This window comes from Oncorhynchus kisutch, linkage group LG25 (genome assembly GCF_002021735.2).
Source record: "Oncorhynchus kisutch isolate 150728-3 linkage group LG25, Okis_V2, whole genome shotgun sequence".
NCBI classification, from domain to species: Eukaryota; Metazoa; Chordata; class Actinopteri; order Salmoniformes; family Salmonidae; genus Oncorhynchus; species Oncorhynchus kisutch.
The window spans coordinates 5,511,536-5,534,590 of NC_034198.2; the positions used below are offsets into that span (position 1 = coordinate 5,511,536).

General features: G+C 42.9%; 1 protein-coding gene across 4 annotated transcripts in view; it reads right to left on the reverse strand.

The window, feature by feature from the left end:
* Positions 1-17,760, reverse strand: part of LOC109875691 (mediator of RNA polymerase II transcription subunit 24) — a 33,633-nt gene extending 15,873 nt beyond the window's left edge. The window contains exons 1-19 of one of the 4 annotated variants that reach the window (XM_020468106.2): positions 17,629-17,760; positions 16,735-16,865; positions 16,550-16,632; positions 11,564-11,602; positions 11,378-11,451; positions 10,845-11,068; positions 9,342-9,453; positions 9,087-9,237; positions 8,811-8,924; positions 8,630-8,677; positions 5,877-5,959; positions 5,688-5,774; positions 5,344-5,443; positions 4,894-5,036; positions 4,676-4,713; positions 4,468-4,550; positions 3,907-4,085; positions 3,521-3,620; positions 3,007-3,182 (exon numbers count right to left, since the gene is read on the reverse strand). In XM_020468106.2, the coding sequence (XP_020323695.1) occupies positions 3,007-3,182; positions 3,521-3,620; positions 3,907-4,085; positions 4,468-4,550; positions 4,676-4,713; positions 4,894-5,036; positions 5,344-5,443; positions 5,688-5,774; positions 5,877-5,959; positions 8,630-8,677; positions 8,811-8,924; positions 9,087-9,237; positions 9,342-9,453; positions 10,845-11,068; positions 11,378-11,451; positions 11,564-11,602; positions 16,550-16,632; positions 16,735-16,864 (1,964 nt within the window). In that variant the 5' untranslated portion in view covers position 16,865; positions 17,629-17,760. Of the gene's footprint in view, positions 1-3,006; positions 3,183-3,520; positions 3,621-3,906; positions 4,086-4,467; positions 4,551-4,675; positions 4,714-4,893; positions 5,037-5,343; positions 5,444-5,687; positions 5,775-5,876; positions 5,963-8,623; positions 8,678-8,810; positions 8,925-9,086; positions 9,238-9,341; positions 9,454-10,844; positions 11,069-11,377; positions 11,452-11,563; positions 11,603-16,549; positions 16,633-16,734; positions 16,866-17,628 lie in introns of all 4 variants that reach the window. The other 3 variants (XM_020468105.2, XM_020468104.2, XM_020468103.2) reach the window with 3 other exon arrangements.
* Positions 17,761-23,055: the final 5,295 nt, after the last annotated feature.

A 23,055-nucleotide genomic window follows, 5' to 3' on the forward strand; every position in this document is an offset into this window, starting at 1 on the left:
TATTTGAAAATACTTCCAATAGTAGGCCATTTATAGGACATTTGAAAATACTTCCAATAGTAGGCCATTTATAGGACATTTGAAAATACTTCCAAATAGTAGGCCATTTATAGGCCATTTGAAAATACTTCCAAATAGTAGGCCATTTATAGGCCATTTGAAAATACTTCCAATAGTAGGCCATTTATAGGACATTTGAAAATACTTCCAAATAGTAGGCCATTTATAGGACATTTGAAAATACTTCCAATAGTAGGCCATTTATAGGACATTTGAAAATACTTCCAATAGTAGGCCATTTATAGGACATTTGAAAATACTTCCAATTGTAGGCCATTTATAGGACATTTGAAAATACTTCCAATAGTAGGCCATTTATAGGACATTTGAAAATACTTCCAATAGTAGGCCATTTATAGGACATTTGAAAATACTTCCAAATAGTAGGCCATTTATAGGACATTTGAAAATACTTCCAAATAGTAGGCCATTTATAGGACATTTGAAAATACTTCCAAATAGTAGGCCATTTATAGGACATTTGAAAATACTTCCAATAGTAGGCCATTTATAGGACATTTAAAAATACTTCCAATAGTAGGCCATTTATAGGCCATTTGAAAATACTTCCAATAGTAGGCCATTTATAGGCCATTTGAAAATACTTCCAATAGTAGGCCATTTATAGGCCATTTGAAAATACTTCCAATAGTAGGCCATTTATAGGACATTTGAAAATACTTCCAATAGTAGGCCATTTATAGGACATTTGAAAATACTTCCAATAGTAGGCCATTTATAGGACATTTGAAAATACTTCCAATAGTAGGCCATTTATAGGACATTTGAAAATACTTCCAATAGTAGGCCATTTATAGGACATTTGAAAATACTTCCAATAGTAGGCCATTTATAGGACATTTGAAAATACTTCCAATAGTAGGCCATTTATAGGACATTTGAAAATACTTCCAATAGTAGGCCATTTATAGGACATTTGAAAATACTTCCAAATAGTAGGCCATTTATAGGACATTTGAAAATACTTCCAAATAGTAGGCCATTTATAGGACATTTGAAAATACTTCCAATAGTAGGCCATTTATAGGACATTTGAAAATACTTCCAATAGTAGGCCATTTAAAGGACATTTGAAAATACTTCCAATAGTAGGCCATTTATAGGACATTTGAAAATACTTCCAAATAGTAGGCCATTTATAGGACATTTGAAAATACTTCCAAATAGTAGGCCATTTATAGGACATTTGAAAATACTTCCAATAGTAGGCCATTTATAGGACATTTGAAAATACTTCCAATAGTAGGCCATTTAAAGGACATTTGAAAATACTTCCAATAGTAGGCCATTTATAGGACATTTGAAAATACTTCCAAATAGTAGGCCATTTATAGGACATTTGAAAATACTTCCAATAGAAGTGGTTGATTCAGGCCACAAGAAAATACGAACACAGAAAAGTAGTATTTAAATAACAAATAATCAAATACATGCCTTTGGAAAGTATTCAGATCCCTCGACTTTTACACATTTTGTTACGTTACAGCCTTATTCTAAAATTGATTCAATTGTTTTCCCCCCCTCATCAATCTACACACAACAGCCCTTAAAGATAAAGCAAAACAACTTTTTTAGAAATGTTTGCAAATGTATTAAAAAGAAAGTACTCAGACCCTTTACTCAGTACTTTGTTGAAGCACCTTTGGCAGTGATTACAGCCTCGAGTCTTCTTGGGTATGACTCTACAAGCTTGGCACACCTGTATTTGGGGAGTTTCTCCCATTCTTTTCTGCAGATCCTCTCAAGCTCTGTCAGGTTGGATGGGGAGCGTTGCTGCACAGCTGTTTTCAGGTCTCTCCAGAGATGTTCAATCGGGTTCAAGTTCGGGCCACTCAAAGACATGGTCCCGAAGCCACTCCTGCATTGTCTTGGCTGTGTGCTTAGGGTCGATGTCCTGTTGGAAGATGAACCTTCACCCCAGTCTGAGGTCCTGAGTGCTCTGGAGCAGGTTTTCATCAAGGATCTCTCTGTACTTTGCTCTGTTCATCTTTCCCTCGATCCTGACTAGTCTCCCAGTCACTGCCGCTGAAAACATAACCACAGCATGATGCTGCTGCCACCACCATGATTCACCGTAGGGATGATGCTAGGTTTTCTCCAGACGTGACGCTTGTCATTCAGGCCAGAGTTCAATTTTGGTTTCATCAGACCAGAGAATCTTGTTTCTCATGGTCAGTCTTTAGGTGAATTTTGACAAACTCCAAGCGGGCGGTCATGCACCTTCATGAGGATTGGCTTCCGTCTGGCTACTCTACCATAAAGGCCTGATTGTTGGAGTGCTGCAGAGATGGTCCTTCTGGAAGGTTCTCCCAATTCCACAGAGGAACTCTATAACTCTGTCAGAGTGACCATCCCTGACCAAGGCCCTTCTACCCCGATTGCTCAATTTGGCCAGGAGGCCAGCTCTAGGAAGAGTCTTGGTGGTGATAGAGACCACTGTTCTTGGGGACCTTCAATGCTCCAGAAATGTTCTGGTACCCTTCCCCAGATCTGTGCCTCGACACAATCCTGTCTCGGAGCTCTACAGACAATTCCTTCGACCTCGTGGCTTGGTTTTTGATCTGACATGCACGGTCAACTGCAGGACCTTATATAGACCGGTGTGTGCCTTTCCAAATCATGTCCAATCAATTGAATTTACCACAGGTGGACTCCAATCAAGTTGTAGAAAGGATGATCAATGGAAACAGGATGCACTTGAGCTCAATTTCGACTCTCATAGCAAGGAGTCTGAATACTTACGTAAATAGGCTTTTTTGTGTGCAAAGTTTGCTTTGTCATTATGGGGTAGTGTGTAGATTGCTGAGGATTTGTATTTATTTAATTTTAGAATAAGGCTGTAACGTAACAAAATGTGGAAAAAGTCAATGGGTCTGAATACTTTCCAAAGCCACTGTATTTGACACCCAAGTCTAGTGTGTGTACCGTTCATTGTAGAACTGCAGAGTGTTCTCCCCATACAGCGGGGTCATGAGCTGGCGGATCATGGTCTGGGGCTTCTCCCTCTCATCCAGGCCCAGCATCCTCACATGGGCTACCAGCCAGGCCACAGCACAGATAGCCATGCTGCATACCTTGCCCTTGATGTTGTCTGTTATCTTCTACACTCGGGAGTGGGGAGCGAGAGAGAGCAAGAGGAGAAAGAAAAAGGAGAAGAGGGGAAGACGAGTGAGTGTGTGTGACCTCTGCACATGCTTCCGGGCCACTTGTACAACAAATTAATTAACTTTATGAATGGTTTAAATGACGAAGAGACCAAAAATTAAATACATGAGGCTCTAACCATTATGTCAGCAGAGCCATTTAGACCTACACGCTATGACCAATCATTTTCCACTATGTCAAGAGAAAGTTCACTTCTGTGATTCAACAGTTCACTGTCTACGTAGTATTGAGCTCAAAGTAGGACAAAATAGATGACACTTAAGACGGGACTCACCTGTACAGCCTCCACAGAGAGCACGCCATTCTCCCAGGCATTCAACACCTCCAAGATGGCTGCCGGCGTGCTGAGGCAAATCTCGTGCCACTTCATCTGACTGACACACAGTGGTAGATAAATCGGTACAGATTCAAGAAAACAATGCCAATAAATAGATTTAAGGAAGGATAAGAGATGGTGCACAAAGGGCTCCAGTTTAAATAATGTTTTTCCCCCCACTGGTTTAAATTAAGCTCCTCAAAAAGAGAAATTTGAACATGGCGGACAACATTTCAACCATAGCCTGGACTTCTTCCTCTTCTTTTTTAACCCAGCAGCAGAGAAACACTGAATTCCAGTCTGATTCTGACCCTAGAGTGAAAAGATAGAACCCCATCACTCACACTAGCTTCATCTCAGAGGAGTTGTTGAGGAGGGCCACCAGGCTCTCCACCTTGCCAGACTCAGGCCTGAAGCAGGGGTGGTCTGGGTTCAGGGTCTTGCCCTCTTCTGGCATGCAGGTCTGCAGCCACGTCTCAAAGAACGGGGTCTCCCCCGAGGGGCTGGGATCCGACAGGATCACCTGGAGGGGTCACAACAGAGTCATATGGTATAATAATATGGAGCGGGGGATGTTGTTTTATTTAACTATGATATAACTCTACCAGGGACAGGTTCTGACCATGAAACTTGTGTAACATGAGTCATACTACCCATCATAGAAATGTGGCAAAGACATCACAGCTGTGCCATTCAGATAGCACAAGCAGAAAGCGATTGCGTGTTTTGGCCACCTAGTGGAGCTGTGCTGAAAAAGCTGGACAATGATGCAAAATCTACAGGAGAAGTGAACAGGGGGGGGGGGGGGGTCTGACCCTAGTTCAGCTCTCCTGCTCTGAGACACTTTCTGAATACGGACCTAGATCACTTACATAGATAGCGTTAGTACTAGGTGTGAGACCAACCTCTGATCCGTAGGTCTGCACCACGTGACACAGCATGAGGAAGGAGATGTCGAACAGCAGGGCTCGCACTGAGGCCGACTTGGCTACAACAAGGTAGAAAAAAAAGAGCGACTCCAAGTCAAAATCAAATCCGTTTTAAAAACTCCCACACTCGTAATGTTAAATGTTATTCAGAAAGTCCCATACTCAGCAACACTCATGTACTCACATCCTTCTCCACTGATGTGCTTCGGAAACTCATTCAGCCTGAGAAGCAAAGACCGAGCATCAATAAATAATCTCCTTAAATACTGTCCCCCTCTTACATCATGTATATTTTCCCAATTTGCCCTAAAAAACTAACTCCAAAGTAATATGGTTTGAGTCTGTCAATAAATTGTATTGAACAGTCCTGATGGACTATTAGTGGCTTGATGTGTGTCTCACTTGATGAACTTCCGGGCGAAGGACTTGAGCTTTCCCGTGGCTGCGGCTGCAGCCAGGAGGAGGTCCAGGCTCTTCCCAGAGAGCATGTGTCCCAGCACCCCCAGAAGGCCCTCTGGAGACTTGGAGTGGTCTGCGTCCACCGTCTAACACAAAAGGAGAAGACAGACATAGAACACAGTAATGAGAGTGTGATATGGGTGACCTGGAAGTTGTTTAGCAAAAGTTGGAGCTCTGGGATAGCTTTATGATGAGGTGAACTAACGGTCTTTACATTAGTAATTATTCAGGGATATAGTAACGGATAAAAGTCAGCATCGTGTTCATTAGGGCACACTGTAGCTAAACATTTTGAAATGGAAAATGACAACAAGCGTTTCTATTAGACAAGTTGATATAGAACATCCCGCTGATTGTAAAACTAGGTAGGGTTGGCATGGGGAGAACGCGGACCTTGAGGATGTTGGTGACAGTGGGCTCGGCTCGCAGGATGAGGCCTGGGTTGGGCTGGATGTTGGCGTTTTCTGCAGTCTTTAGCCGTGGAGCATACTCCCTGTCCTCAGCCCTCAAGAAAAAGTTACACACAAGAGATAGAGAAAGAAAGGGGGAAACAGAGAAGAGTGAAAGAAGGAGCAAGACACTGACAGACAAGCAAAGAGAGAAAGAATAATGTAGTGATAGGAAAGGAGAGGAGGAGACAGAATGAAAGATATTAGTGGCAAACTTGATGCATTTATACTGTATCATTCTCTTTCAGTGATGTTACACATACGAAGGGGCATGATGGCTACCCGTACCGTTTAGAAGTGAGGTTGGTCGTGTTGGAGTCCGACAGGAGAGACAGCTTGTTGCACTCCTGCAGTAGCATACTTAGACAGTCGCAGCTGTAAAAAACAGACACTTGTCAGACACTGTATAACCTGTCCGAGTGTTATAAACATGCTTATAACAATGCTTCCTCTGTTCAGTTTTCCATTATCACTCACTTGCATCTCTGGTCCGCCTTGTCCAGCAGTGGTGTGAGCTTCAGCAGGTACTCAAAGGCAATGTTCACGTCATCCATGAAGTCCTGCTGCAGATTGACCATAATGCATGTCAAGACAGAGACCAGCACTCTTCACTATCCTACATTCATATGGTGATTAATATAGAGTATTATACCATGGTATTGTTGAAGACTCGTTTCTGATTGGCTTAAAGGGCATTCTAGCAAATTCATCAGCAACCCCTTCATTATCAGAACAAAACTTGAGTGAGATAAAAACATGAGTTTCTCTGACTTTGGCAGTGCATTGCCGGAAAAACCAAGTGTCGGCCCTGGGAAGTAACATTTTAAAGGCCCATGTCTTGGCAACGAAGAGAAAATGTTGCAGTTTAAGTTAAATATGCTGCAATTCTTCACATTTTGCCATTAGGCAGAGAGAAAACTTTGCAGTGTTAAAGTTGAAATTACAGTGTTATGTACAAAAACAAAAAAATGGGGGGGGGGGGGGGGGGGGGGGGAATACAAGTATTGAATTCACAAATGGATAATTAGTGAAATACTGTGAATACCAATATCACTGAGCTTCCCAGGCCCATGTTTACCAGGACTAAGAACATAAATTGTAGATTAATAATGACAGCGTAGTATTGTATTAGACACTTTAGACTTCTCCCACAGATCCTTTTGCCAAAGGTTGTTTAATCTGCTGCTAATAATATTCCACACATTGGGCGTGAGACCCTCGTCTCTTATTTCTAACATTGGAAAACGTAGGCCTACTGCTTTTATTTTCAGATATACAGTGTATATTCAGTGCGTTAGCTTTTCAACTGAACCACCAAATTGTTTTGAAATAACAATCACAAAAAAAATGAGAGTAGCCTCGGCAGACTGGACAGGCACGCTCGTTCGCCGCTGATCACAGTTTATGAACTAAATTATCTTAAGAGCAGCAAGGCCACATTATTCACCCCATGTGCTCACTTGCAATTCAGCACTAGGTCCATTATTCTGTAACAAGGAAAAGGCAGCATTGAGCAGGAATTATAACCTGACCTGTATAACTGTATGATGAACATTATCTTGCTCTAACAGATTGTGTAACTGACTCTAGTGGGGACAACAATACAGTGAAATATATTTTGGGTTGTGTGTAGGAGCAGGTCGGTCTCATCTGGTCTTCAGGAGATTTTATTATCCTTTACATTTATTTGGTCTTTCACAATAGCTGATGTAAGTCATAAGAACAATTCCCATCCCCTACAATGGGCTAAACTATAGACTAATTAGTGTGCTCATCTCAGCAAGAACACTACTGTTATTCCCCATAGTTGTATTATTTCACTTCTAACCCATTTTGCTGGTGTAATTAGGTTATTTTAAATCTAATGCCAACGTGTCTTTGAAAATCTAGAAATATTTTTTGAGGGAGTGCTGGACAGTGATGAAGATAGCCTATTCTCATTTTATTACTGTCTATATTGAAATGCCCCTTATCCTAGTTTGTCATTTTTGTACTGTGCACAAGCTGCTAGGCAGAAATAATAAAAGAGCTTGCTGATGTAGGCAAGATGGCATGGTTTTGCAAATCAGCCTCAGCCACCTGAAGACTAATATTCATTAGATTTTTCTTGAATGTGGGATAATTTGTCAGATGAACATACTCAAACCCCCAGTATTTGGGAAACATAGATCAGGGGTAGCCAACCCCCTCGGAGAGCTACCTCTCGGCAGGATTCTTTTTATTTTAAAGGGATAGTTCACCCAAATGAAGGACATATTTCCATGCTTTTCTTATGGACAAGGAGAGAGAGCAAACCATCCTATGGTTAGCCACTTCAACCAACCATTGATATTAGCATTTTCTAACCAAAAACCAACATAATTATATGTTCCTCAGAGAGCATACTCTACATTTCATGCCCAAATCATTTCAAAGTAACTTCAAACCAAGTCGGTGTGTTTTACGTGTATATTCAACTGTAAAAGAATCCTAAATACACTGTGATTTTTAAAACATTTGATTCCACCCTGGTCATGGGCCATGTGAAAATATGAATTGCAGGAGATTAGCTTTAAAACTGTATTTTTCCAAGGACGGGACGCCCATTCCCACATCCCACATTCAGGAGAGATCTCACTCCAAGGTATCTTCAAAAGTGGTCAGCCCTGTATTCAATAACGTTTGTGGTTTCATTTATTTATCCATCGGTCTGCAGACTCCCTGCTGTACCTCCCCTGTTCTAGAGCGTGCATCATTGCCCTACAATACACTGCATAATTCAATGGCTATGAAATTCATTCTTCCATCTTCTATGTTTGAGCTGCTTATGAAAGCAAAACAAATCTAATTGAAAATATTACTGGCATTGCTTAATTCGATTTTCATAATAGCAAGCTAGGACGGACGGCTTGGTTAACCAAGCTAGCAAGTCTGTTTGGTTACCAAGGCAACTACTGCAGCTATCCCATAAACTTTCTAGCTACTTCAGTGAGCATTTCTATCAGCAAATGTTTTCAATTACAGCCTTGGTATAAAAGGGATAACCAACTTGGGGCTCTCTGCGTTCTCTGGAAAATAATGCAACTCCGTGCATGGTTAGTTGTCATCTATTATGTTCCACAGAATGCATAGCCCCTCGATTACCCCTTTCATATTTCCAAAGTACATTACTAGTAAATACACTTGAAACAGATCTTGTAATCATTGATTGTTTTGGATGTAAAGAGAATAACTCAGTACTATACCTGTACCTTCTCACCCTGGGGATACTTCTTTAGCCTGAGGAGAACCTGGGGGATCTAGAGATGAGGATGGTCAGTAAGATGGTGACATCTCATGGGCTCCAATGAAAAGAAAACATTCAAATGCTTGCTCCAAGGACCATGAAACATTTATATACTGTAACTATCTGGCATTCTGTGTGAGAAGTACCTTAAGGAAGGTGAAGGCGGTCCACTTGAGCTCCTCGGTGCCCTCTGGTGACTCGATGAGGCCAGTGAAACACGCCTTCCAGATCTCCAACACAAAGAGTGGCGCAGGGATACGCTGCACAGGGGAAATGCACCGGGCTTGGAGGTCAATATTCAATTTCAATTCAGTCAATTCAGGAAGTAAACGGATTTACAACTTCCCTCAACTAAAAGCGAAACTCAAAGTGAAAGTTGCATATGCTTTGCATACGTTAACTCTAGACCAATTAAGGCTCACCTGCATCCTCTTGATCATCATGAGCTGCTCCACCAGTGGCTGAGTCTCCCCTGTCAGGTTCATGGTTCCTTCCAGCATGATGAAGGCGTGGACCGACGGGAACAACGAGTGGTGTGGGGGGTCTGACTGTTCAGACAGAATCGTAGGAATACTGAGTGGGAAGATTGGTCAGATGATTATAAAAACATCCATCGTGGCTTCAATTATTGTTTACAAAGGCCATTGGCGTGTACCCCATAAGTGCTACATTCTCACCTCTTCACCAATGAAATGCACTCCTCCAGCTTGCCTCTCAGTGTCTGATTGGTCAGACTGTTGAGCCCCTCTGTCACTTTGATCAAAGCTTGCTCCACATTGGTCCAGGAAGCTTTGGAAACAAATCATATGTGGAGTCAAACATACCAATGAAATTCATTCAAATCAAATGCTACAACAATATGAATACATTGTTATTTCAGTTTAATCAAAATAATATGCAACTACATGTAAACTCAGCAAAAAAAACATCCTCACTGTCAATTGCATTTAATTTGTGTAAATATAGGTAACAAGATTCAACAATAGACAAACTGAACAAGTTACACAGACATGTGACTAACAGAAATTGAATAATGTGTCCCTGAACAAAGGGGGGGGTCAAAATCAAAAGTAACAGTCAGTATCTGGTGTGGCCACCAGCTGCATTAAGTACTGCAGTGCATCTCCTCCTCAGACTGCACCAGAACACTGACATTCCTGTCTTGCAGGAAATCACGCACAGAACGAGCATTATGGCTAGTGGCATCGTCATGCTGGAGGGTCATGTCAGGATGAGCCTGCAGGAAGGGTACCACATGAGGGAGGAGGTATTCCCTGTAACGCACAGCATTGAGATTGCAGGCAATGACAAGCTCAGTCCGATGATGCTGTGACACAACGCCCCAGACCATGACGGACCCTCCACCTCCAAATCAATCCCGCTCCAGATTACAGGCCTTGATGTAACGCGCATTCCTTTGACGATAAATGCGAATCCGACCAACAACCCTGGTGAGACAAAACCGCAACTCGTCAGTGAAGAGCACTTTTTGCCAGTCCTGTCTGGTCCAACAACGGTGGGTTTGTGTCCATAGGGGACGATGTTGCCGGTGATGTTTGGTGAGGACCTGCCTTACAACAGGCCTAAAAGCCCTCAGTCCAGCCTCTCAGCCTACTGCGGACAGTCTGAGCATTGATGGAGGGATTGTGCATTCCTGGTTTAACTCTGGGAGTTGTTGCCATCCTGTACCTGTCCCGCAGGTGTGATGTTCGGATGTACCGATCATGTGCAGGTATTGTTACACGTGGTCTGCCACTGCGAGGACGATCACCTGTCCGTCCTGTCTCCCTGTAGCCCTGTCTTAGGCATCTCACAGTACAGACATTGCAATTTATTGCCCTGGCCACATCTGCAGTCCTCATGCCTCCTTGCAGCATGCATAAGGCACCTTCATGCAGATGAGCAGGGACCCAGGGTATCTTTCTTTTGGTGTTATTCAGAGTCAGTAGAAAGGCCTCTTTAGCGTCCTAAGTTTTCTTAACTGTGACCTTAATTGCCTACCATCTGTAAGCTGTTAGTGTCTTAATAACCGTTCCACAGGTGCATGTTCATTAAATTGTTCATGGTTCATTGAACAAGCATGGAAAACAGTGTTTAAACCCTTTACAATGAAGATCTGTGAAGTTATTTAGTTTAGTTATAGGACAACCTCTTAGAAGATTCTGTATCCCCCGACTGACCTTGGTCCTCCAGGCGAGCGATGTGGACTAGGGCCCTGTTCTTCTGGCTGTTCACCAACTCCCTTAGCCTCTCCAGGCAGGCCCTCAGGTTGGCTTCTGTGCTGGCCGACGGCCCCAGCTCCCTGAGCCTCTCGCAGTAGCAGGCGCAGCCCGTCAGGAGCCACACTACCACACCCAGAAGGGCCCGGCACAGCCCGATGCACTCCTCCGCCTTCCCGTGGCAGCTGGGATGGAGGGTGGATGGGGTTAGAATTTATGTTTGGGATTATTCTAGGGTATTATTTCTCAATGTGAAAGATGACTTGATGTCAGAAATGCACTCGCTCTCTGACGCTGTGAGATAATCATTCAACCAGCAGACTCGTAACTATTAGTGCTTCAACCATATTTAACGCACACAAAAAAAGAAAGTTGCATCTCTTTCTCAGCAGAGCCAGGATGAAACATTTTCTAGGGCTAACACCAGTCAAATTTAAGGGAAGGAAGAATATAACAGGATGGGAGTGGGACGGGATAAAGCAAGTGTGAAGTACCTGAGACGGTGGCAGAACATGTCCATGATCTCCAACAGGGACTTGACGCAGAGCTCTCTGGAGAAGTCATCAAACTTCGGAACAAAAAGGAGCATGTCAGACAAGTCGTCATCCGATGAAAACATGTCTGGTAGCAGTCAGACAGTTGTTATTGGCCAGAGTGACAGAAAGAGGAAGCCAACTCACCTTACTGATGGCTAAGAGAACACTTGAATAAGAGACCATCTGAGGAAATACAATGGCTTCCATTAATAATAATTGTGCATAAATCAAGCACCTTTTGTCACTTTTCACCAGCAAATCTCCTACACTGTCTTGCCTACCATGGGAAGAATATGCAGATTAACCCTTCAATATGACAACAACCAAAAGACAGATCTTCTATTAGTCCAAGCAATATGAAACGTGATATGTTCACCTTTTCATAAAAGCATGAAACTTAGGACACTTGTACTGTTTGGGACCCTGAACATTTCCAGATATGGAGCCATCGCAGAAATGCCTCCCCCTGACCATTTTCCACTCCGTCATAACAAAAACATTTATTTTGTGTCATATCTCCTGAACCAAACATGATAACACAGAAAGGGTGAGGTTTGCAACTATGTTTTGCTGGTCAATGATTACAACAGTGACATGTACACCAGAAACAGTTCCGATTATTATATAAAATGGTCAAGTGCCATGGGAAGCAATGGGAAGAACTCCAATAAAATCACTTTCTGACAACGTATGCAAAATAATATTATTTCAGCTGTCGTCTTGCCGCTGGTTGTGAAAGTACATACTGTGTAAATTCATGGAACACAGGAAGGCCTTTGAAAATATCTGGACACAGATTTTATAATATTCATTTGGGTAGGTGTTTATCCTATTTCACAATGTGTTTTTTGCATATCTCACTCTCCATGAGACACCCTTGGAGAATGGGGTAACGGCCAGGGTCTGCAATTATCAACATGACTCTGGGGCAATTAAGGTTAATTGCCTTGCTCAAGGGCACATCAACAGATTTCGCACCTTGTCAACTTGGGGATTTGAACTAGCGACCTTTCAGTTACTGGCCAAACGCTCTAACCGCTAGAGAAACCCCTCGCCACGGAACGGGCGGAATGGGCTGTGGGTGGGGTCAGCCTGGGCCGACCCTGCCCACCACACGTTTTCAGTTGAGGAAGCTTTCCAGACAGACAAGCGATGGGCAGAGCGGGGATCTTCCACAGCTCAGTGGGCATATTTAGTACAAAGACGTTTTGGTACAGTGCAGATAGAAATGCCATTAACAGAACTGACATGATTCCTTAGAATCAGAGGCATGTTTGTTCTACATAATACATATCTATCTATACGTTTGCTAAAGTCCTTCCTCCTGCTGAAATCTAGCCACAATAACAATTAGTCACAAAAGTAGAATTTGCATTTTACCTAAAGAAAACTCCCTCATTGAAAGCAAATTTGACCAATTTGGACTGGATTGGAATGTTGTTACATCAGTTCAAATGAAATACAATTATTCATTAGTTTTAAAAAAAACTGTTGAAATCCAACTGTGGAAGTATTAGACTGCATAATTGCATTGGGGGCATACTTCTACGCACTATAAAGCCTTAGCTACGGATTGTGCCACCCATGAAATGGGGTATCAGCGTACTCGGTGACACCCACAGAAAACAATTCTCAGGAGTATAAACAAATATTAGCGTCTTAGCTCTTATTGCAGGACATTGAAAGTGTCCTAGAATAAGGCTGTAATGTAACAAAATGTGAAAAAAAGTTGATCTGAATACTTTCAGAATGCACTGTACAGTAGTGTGTTCTGTGGGTGTCACTGAGTAGGCTGACACACCATTTCATGGGGCCACAATCTATAGGTTAGGCCAGGGTTTCGCAAACCCGGTCCTGGGGCCCACCACATTTTTGGTGACTTCAATAGTCACATGGAAAAGTCCACAGACCCACTCCAAAAGGCTTTCGGAGCCATCATCGACTCAGTGGGTTTTGTCCAACGTGTCTCCGGACCTACTCACTGCCAGAGTCATACTCTGGACCTAGTTTTGTCCCGTAGAATAAATGTTGTGGATCTTAATGTTTTTCCTCATAATCCTGGACTATCGGACCAACATTTTATTACGTTTGCAATCACAACAAATAATCTGCTCAGACCCCAACCAAGGATCATCAAAAGCTATGCTATAAATTCTCAGACAACCCAAAGATTCCCAGATGCCCTTCCAGACTCCCTCCACCTACCCAAGGACATTGGCGTACAAAAATTGGTTAACCACTTAACTGAGGATCTTAATTTAACCTTGCCTAATACCCTAGGATTCAGTCAAATCCCTAAAAACAAAACATTGGGCACAAGAAATTTGCTCCCTGGTATACAGAAAATACCCGAGCCCTGAAGAAAGCTTCCAAAAAAATTGGAATGGCGCTCTCATTTCCATTGCAACTAACTTGGAAAGACAGTACCATGCAAAATCGAAGAGCCCTCACTGCTGCTCGATCATCCTATTTTTACAACCTAATTGAGAAGAATAAGAACAATCCAAAATGTATTTTTAATCCTGTCGCAAAGCGAACTAAAAAGCAGCATTCAACAGATGTTAGCTTTCACTTCAGCAGTGATAAATTCAAACTTCGATGAAAAGATCATGATCATTAAAAAAATAATTACAGACTGCGTATTTCTCCAAAGCTCAGTTGAACCGAAAGAGCTACTTCCGGTGCTTAGCCCTCCTGTTGAACAATACAAATGGCTCCCTATCCAGTATTAAAGCCTCTCTTGAAAAAGCCAAACCTTGACCCGGAAAATATATTTTTTAACTAATCGGCCTATATCGAATCTCCCATTCCTCTCAATATTTTTGGGAAAAGCTGTTGCGCAGCAACTAACTGCGTTCCTGAAGACAAATAATGTATACAAAATGCTTCAGTCACAAGGCGCAGGCCTCCTTATTGTCCCTAGAATTTCTGAGCAAACAGCTGGAGGCAGGGCTTTCTCCTATAGAGCTCAATTTCTATGGAATGATCTGCCTATCCATGTGAAAGACGCAAACTCTGTCTCGACCTTAAAGTCCTTACTGAAAACTAATCTCTTCAGTAGGTCCTATGATTGAGTGTAGTCTGGCCAAGGGTTGCGAAGGTGAATGGCAAGACACTGGAGTGACGAACTGCCCTTGCTGTTTCTGCCTGGCCGGCTCCTCTCTCCACTGGGATTCTCTGACTCTGATTCTATTACAGGGGCTGAGTCACTGGCTTACTAGTGCTCTTCCATGTCGTCCCTAGGAGGGGTGCATCACTTGAGTGAGTTGAGTCACAGATGTGATCTTCCTGTCCGGTATTGCGCCCCCTCGGGCTTGTGTGGTGGAGGAGATCTTTGTGGGCTATACTCAGCCTTGTCTCAGGGTAGTCGATTCGTGGCCCATTGATATCCCTCTAGTGGTGTGGGGGCTGTGCTTTGGCAAAGTGGGTGTGGTTGTATACTGCCTGGTTGGCCCTGTCCGGGAGTATCATCGGACGGGGCCACAGTGTCCCTTGACCCACTGCATGTCTCCAGTATATATGCTGCAATAGTCTATGTGCCAGGGGGCTAGGATCAGTCTGTTATATCTGGTGTAATTCTCCTTATCTGGTGTCCTGTGTGAATTTAAGTATGCTCTCTCTAATTTTGTCTCTCTCCCTCCCGGAGGACATGAGCCCTAGGATCATGGCTCAAGACTACCTGGCCTGATGACTCCTTGCTGTCCCCAGTCCACCTGGTCGTGCTGCTGCTCCAGTTTCAACTGTTCTGCCTGCGGCGAGGGAACCCTGACCTGTTCACCGGACGTGCTACCTTGTCCCGGAGTCTCTCCGACTCTCTGCTCGGCTATGAAAAGCCAATTGACATTTACTCCTGAGGTACTGACCGGTTGCCCTCTACAACCACTGTGATTATTATTTGACCCTGCCGGTCATCTATGAACATGTGAACATCTTGAAGAACAATCTGGCCTTAAAATGGCAATGTACTCTTATAACCTCCACCCGGCACAGCCAGAAGAGGACAGGCAACACCTCAGTCTGGTTCACCTCTAGGTTTCTTTCTAGGTTCGAGCCTTTCTGAGTTTTTTTTCTACAGAGCCCTTGATCTATCTAGCTGGCTAGACATCTGATTGAAATATCACCGACTATTTACTCATTCTCCGTGAGTCAGAGGGTTTTTGTTTGGGGGATTTCTGTTGACACGGCAGAGTTTCCCGTTTGACAAAGTGGTGAATGAATGCGCTGGTAACAAGGCAAAACCGGGGGAGCTGGCGAATATAACAAGCATACATGAATCCGTCACTCGTTCAGAGTTAGGAGCGATTAGAACTCAGATCAAGAAGCCTTGAGCAACACTGGAAATGCAATTGGTGTGTAAACGCTAATGAACAAAATAACAAAGGTGCGTAAATGGCATTTACCCTCCACTACATCCCTGGTTGGGTCTGGCAAAACCCATTCATAAACATCAATATCCCGCCAGGCAAGAATTGATCTATACTTGCCTGGCATTTTAGCTATCAATGTGACGTTTGGCGGCTAATCAGTCAGTTCTGTACCTGCCTGTCTGAGTGGCAGTGTGGGTGGAATGAGCGAGCGCGCCTGGCAACCAGAACGTGAAGCACATGACGAAATAAAACTCGGTAGTCTGCATGGCAATTAATTCGCTACACCAAGGCATTTTTCTCATATTTTTCATATTAACATATTTCCTCATTTTCTGTTCTCCTCTCATTTCAATTCAACTACTTTTAAGTACAAACTTGAGAAAACGTCTGATTTTCAAGGTATTCCTGTACTCCACCATTATATAATAATCGGAACTGTTTATGTCGTTGTACATGGCACCATTGTAATACTTGACCATCAAAACATAGGGTTAGACATTACACGTTCTATGTTTTCATGTTTGGTTCAGGAGATATGACGCAAAATACATTATTTGGTTATGTTGGAATGGAAAATGGCCGCCATGAGTCATTTTTGTGATGTTTTTTGTGATCCATATCTGAAAATGTTCAGGGCCTCAAACTGTACAGGTGAACCAAGTTTCATGCTTTCATCAAAAAGTTAGAATTTTCACATATGGCCTGGAATATGTGTGTATTTTGAGGTTATGGTAAAATATGAGTTTCAAAATGTAAACCTTACCTGGGAACTGATGGCATACTTGAGGTAGGACAAGATGAGCGGGTTGGGAGAAGGGCCAATCATTGCCTGCTCCATGAGAGCCTCTGGAACATAGGGAAATACAACAATAATGAAATCATACACATTCATTGTTGACTTTCCATTTCCCAAACATTGATATGGATAATCAACATAAATCAGCTGACCTGCCAAGTTGAGGTAGTCCCATGTGGCTCCCTTTGGGAAGTTCTTTTTGATGTTGATGGCCCATTGATAGTCGCTCCAGCGCTCCTTCCAAGCCTGGAGGATGGCTTGTTTCAAATTGACCACCTTCATACTGACAAGTGCCACACACATTATCTATCAACCACATGCCTTATACATGGAATTCAAGAGTTCGTTTTTTGCACATGTCAATGTCTACGATATATAAACTCCATGATGTACGTTTTTCTTGGTGAAACTAGCAACAAAGTTGTGCCTAGTCGACACTGCTGGCTTACGACTTAGATGCTATACATGTACCTCTGGTTCATGCGCTATGCGTCGGACCGCAATGACGCCTGTAGTGCAGATCCGACACGCATGCATGAACCAGAAACAGTCTGGTTGTAAACAAAGTGTTAAAGAGTTGTGTAATTTCTCCTAAATACGAATTAACACTGTCCACACAGAATTTGTCCGCGCACAACCAACATCGTTGCTTTGGTGAGAAGTAACAAAAGTATTGAAGAAATCTGCGAAGGAGAAAGCTCGGGCGCACGGAACGCGTCGCTATTCTCATGAACCAGGCATAACTACTACATACACACTTTACCGTACCGGATGAGACTTTCTAGCTCGTTCATTGTTTTCCCCCGTGTAGAATATGTTCGCAAGACAGTTGTTCACGTATTACAATGTGCATTTGAGAAATATAATTATCTACCAACAACATGACAAGCTAGCAATCGGTCTTCCTCCGCAAAGTGGCTAGCTAGCTACAGCTAGCTGTCTGTCTGTGCAGGTAGTGTGAAGTTGAACGAGAGCCCTGGCGTATTCAATATGAATACTATGATATACGTAACGTTAGATAAACTATCAGTTAAATTTATACTCACATGAAATGTCGAGAATGTATAAATGTAACGTTAGCCTAACGTGGTACTCAGTCAGATTTACAAGACAATGAACGCCATCTTTTTCTATTTTTTTTCTACTATAACAACATCGTTAGCATTGATTGGTCAAGAGAAACAGCTTTGAGTAAACAGCAAGCCCATTGGTTTCTTTTCGTTCAAACCTGTCATCACCGCTTTTTGCCACTAGAGGTCACCACATTCCCACTTACAGTACCAGTCAAAATGTTGGCCTCACCGAGTCATTCAAGGGTTTTTCTTCATGTTTGACTATTTTCTACAATGTAGAATAATAGTGAAGACATAAAAACTATGAAATAACACATATGGAATCATGCTCTTTTGCACACCAGTATTTCTAGTTGCACATCCTTATCTGCACATCTGTCTCTCCAGTGTTATTTGCTAAATTGTAATTACTTCGCCACTATGGCCTATTTATTGCTTTACCTCCTTACTTCATTTGCACACATTATACATATTTTCTATTGAGTTATTGACTGTGCGTTTGTTTATCCCATGTGTAACTTTGTGTTTGAGGACAATACTGTGCCACTGACACGGCCTGCAACGAAAACATGCGGTCTCTCCTTCACTGCAGCCGAGGTGAGTAAGACATTTAAATGTGTTAACCCTCGCAAGGCTGCAGGCCCAGACGGCATCCCCAGCCGCGCCCTCAGAGCATGCGCAGACCAGCTGGCCGGTGTGTTTACGGACATATTCAATCAATCCCTATACCAGTCTGTTGTTCCCACATGCTTCAAGAGGGCCACCATTGTTCCTGTTCCCAAGAAAGCTAAGGTAACTGAGCTAAACGACTACCGCCCCGTAGCACTCACATCCGTCATCATGAAGTGCTTTGAGAGACTAGTCAAGGACCATATCACCTCCACCCTACCTGACACCCTAGACCCACTCCAATTTGCTTACCGCCCAAATAGGTCCACAGACGATGCAATCTCAACCACACTGCACACTGCCCTAACCCATCTGGACAAGAGGAATACCTATGTGAGAATGCTGTTCATCGACTACAGCTCGGCATTCAACACCATAGTACCCTCCAAGCTCGTCATCAACCTCCCCGCTGATCCTCAACACTGGGGCCCCACAAGGGTGCGTTCTGAGCCCTCTCCTGTACTCACGTACTCTCCTGTACTCCTGTTTACCCACGACTGCGTGGCCACGCACACCTCCAACTCAATCATCAAGTTTGCGGACGACACAACAGTGGTAGGCTTGATTACCAACAACGACGAGACGGCCTACAGGGAGGAGGTGAGGGCCCTCGGAGTGTGGTGTCAACAAAACTAAGGAGATGATTGTGGACTTCAGGAAACAGCAGAGGGAACACCCCCCTATCCACATCGATGGAACAGTAGTGGAGAGGGTAGCAAGTTTTAAGTTCCTTGGCATACACATCACAGACAAACTGAATTGGTCCACTCACACAGACAGCATCGTGAAGAAGGCGCAGCAGCGCCTCTTCAACCTCAGGAGGCTGAAGAAATTCGGCTTGTCACCAAAAGCACTCACAAACTTCTACAGATGCACAATCGAGAGCATCCTGGCGGGCTGTATCACCGCCTGGTATGGCAACTGCACCGCCCTCAACCGTAAGGCTCTCCAGAGGGTAGTGAGGTCTGCACAACGCATCACCGGGGGCAAACTACCTGCCCTCCAGGACACCTACACCACCCGATGCTACAGGAAGGCCATAAAGATCATCAAGGACATCAACCACCCGAGCCACTGCCTGTTCACCCCGCTGTCATCCAGAAGGCGAGGTCAGTACAGGTGCATCAAAGCTGGGACCGAGAGACTGAAAAACAGCTTCTGTCTCAAGGCCATCAGACTGTTAAACAGCCACCACTAACATTGAGTGGCTGCTGCCAACACACTGTCAATGACACTGACTCAACTCCAGCCACTTTAATAATGGGAATTGATGGGAAATGATGTAAATATATCACTAGCCACTTTAAACAATGCTACCTTATATAATGTTACTTACCCTACATTATTCATCTCATATGCATACGTATATACTGGACTCTATATCATCGACTGCATCCTTATGTAATACTTGTATCACTAGCCACTTTAACTATGCCACTTTGTTTACATACTCATCTCATATGTTATACTTTACTCGATATCATCTACTGTATCTTGCCTATGCTGCTCTGTACCATCACTCATTCATATATCCTTATGTACATATTCCTTATCCCCTTACACTGTGTATAAGACAGTAGTTTCTTTTTTGGAATTGTTAGTTAGATTACTTGTTCGTTATTACTGCATTGTCGGAACTAGAAGCACAAGCATTTCGCTACACTCGCATTAACATCTGCTAACCATGTGTATGTGACAAATAAAATTAGATTTGATTTGATTTGATTTGTTGTTTTTGTCGCACTGCTTTGCTTTATCTTGGCCAGGTCGCATTTGTAAATGAGAACTTGTTCTCAACTGGCCTACCTGGTTAAATAAAGGTGAAAAAAACCAAATCAAAATATATTTTAGATTTTAGATTCTTCAAAGCAGCCACCCTTTGCCTTGATGACAGCTTTGCACACTCTTGGCATTCTCTCAACCAGTATGATGAGGTAGTCACCTGGAATGCATTTCAATGCCTTATTAAAAGTTAATTTGTGGAATTTCCTTCTTTTCCTAATGCGTTTGAGCCAATCTGTTGTATTGTGACAATATAGGCATGGTGATTCAAGAGATAGCCGAGACCAAGTCCATATTATGGCAAGAACAGCTCAAATAAGCAAAGATAAATGACAGTCCATCATTACTTTAAGACATGAAGGTCAGTCAATGTGGAACATTTCAAGAACATTGAACATTTCTTCAAGTGCAGTTGCAAAAACCATCAAGCGCAATGATGAAACTGGCTCTCATAAGGACCGCCACATGAAAGGAAGACCCAGAGTTACCTCTGCTGCAGAGGATAAGTTCATTAGAGTTACCAGCCTCAGAAATCTCAGCCCAAATAAATGAGTTCAAGTAATAGACACATTTCAACATCAAGTGTTCAGAGGAGACTGCGTGAAGCAGGCCTTCATGGTGGAATTGCTGCAAAGAAACCACTAATAAAGGACACCAATAAGAAGAAGAGACTAGCTTGGGCCAAGAAACACGAGCAATGGGCATTAGACCTGTGGAAATCTCTCCTTTGGTCTAAAGAGTCCAAATTTAGATTTTTGGTTCCAACTGTGAACAGATGATCTCTGCATGTGTAGTTCCCACCATGATGCATGGAGGAGGAGGTGTGATGGTGTGGTGGTGCTTTGCTGGTGACACTGTCAGTGATTTATTTAGAATTCAAGGCACACTTAACCAGCATGGCTACCACAACATTCTGCAGCGATACACCATCCCATCTGGTTTGCGATTAGTGGGACTATCATTTGTTTTTCAATAGGACAATGACCCAACACACCTCCAGGCTATGTAAGGGCTATTTGACCAAGAAGGAGAGTGGTGGAGTGCTGAATCAGATGACCTGGCCTCCACAGTCACCCGACCTCAACACAACTGAGATAGTTTTGGATGAGTTGGTCCGCAGAGTGAAGGAAAAGCATCCAACAAGTGTTCAGCATATGTGGGAACTCAACTGGGTGGGACTTCCTATGGGTTAAAGAAAGGATCACATAATTCCATCCAGTTCACCAGGAGGGGTCAGCCAATGAATTGTACTTGTGAACAAACATTCCAACCATAACTGCAGGTGGCAGTAAATCGCCAACCTTGGCTTTATACATTTTCAAACAACACACTCCCGGTGGCAGTAGGCACCCTTTCAGTTTGTTTACCAACTCCTAGCAGTAGTAGAGGAAGAAAATGGACTACTTCAAAATGGAGATGGGCTCAATGGGGCTGCACGTGCTCTCACAGATGCCATAATAGGAAAGATACAGAGATGTGTCATCTGTCTGTGTCTATGACAAATCCTCACAGAGAATACAGTAGGTTAGGTGTAGATTAACAAAAAAAGATGATATGGATAAACAATGACTAATTTAATGGTAACATATCACACTAAAAAGGCCACAACTAGTTCTGAGCTATTAACCGAAATGTTGGTTATTTTTTGTTTTTTAAACAACTAATAGACAGACCGATGCAATTATTTGAATCTGTTTTTTTCTGAGCTTTGCACCGTTTCTCAAGTGATAAATCAGATACAGCCTTTATGAACGTAAAGTAATGTGAATAAATGATGGTTAATAAGTGATAAGCAGAGTCACTACCATCATGGGACTTGTATGTACTATTCTGTGTTGTTACAGCAGTCAACCCACATAATGCCAGTGGTGTACAGTACTTCAGTAAAAATACTTTAAAGTACTACTTAATACGTTTTTGGGGGTATCTGTGCTGTACTTTATTATTTTTATTTTTGACAACTTTTAATTTTACTTCACCACATTCATGAACAAAACAATGTATTTTTACTCCATAGATTTCCCCTGACACTCAAAGTACTCATTACATTTTGAATGGCTAACGACAGGAAAATGGTCCAATTCACCCACTTATCAAGAGAACATCCCTGGTCACCCCTATTGCCTCTGTTCTGGCGGACTCACTAAACCCAAATACTTTGTTTGTAAATGATGTCTGAATGTTGGAGTGTTGCCCTGGTTGTCCCTAAATAGTAAAACATATTTAAAAATCGTGCCATCTGGATTGTTTAGTATATGGAATATGAAATGATTTCTACTTTTACTTTACTTTCAAGACTTATATTTTAGCAATTACATTTACTTTTGATACTTTTGATACTTAGGTATATGTAAAACCATACATGTTATTTTCTGATATCTTACATAATGTAACTATTTAATTTACCACAGTAGATTACCAAAGAGTGAATGAATGACGTGAGAAAGAATGGACATCTTATGTAATAGGGACATTCATTTTTGGGGTTCTCAATAAGGTCCTTGTCTGTAGTAGTGGGGACCTGTCACTGTGTGTCTCCAGTTTCACTTGTCTTTGTCAGCAGCAATGTCCTCTGTCCTCTGTGTGCCCATCTCAGGCGCCATATTAGTTCTGTCAGTGGCCCATCCCTAAGGGCCCGTAGTTACCATACAAACCAGTGGAGTTGAGAGGTAGTGTAGTGCATTGCATTAAATGCAGAACTCCCTGGTTAAATGCAGGACTCTTCGGTTATTGTTGTGCCTGACATAAAGTGGCATAGCCATAGACAATGTCAGGTTGGGCGAGATGCTGTCTCCCCCTAACACCCCACGCCTCCAACCCAGCCTGTCTTTGTGTGGACGTTCTGTTCCCCAGGGCCACAATGGCTCCCATTCTGTCTGACACAGGAGACTCTGTCTGGGCCGGAGCAGGGCCTGTGTCCACTGGGGACACAGTGATGTCAGTGATAGA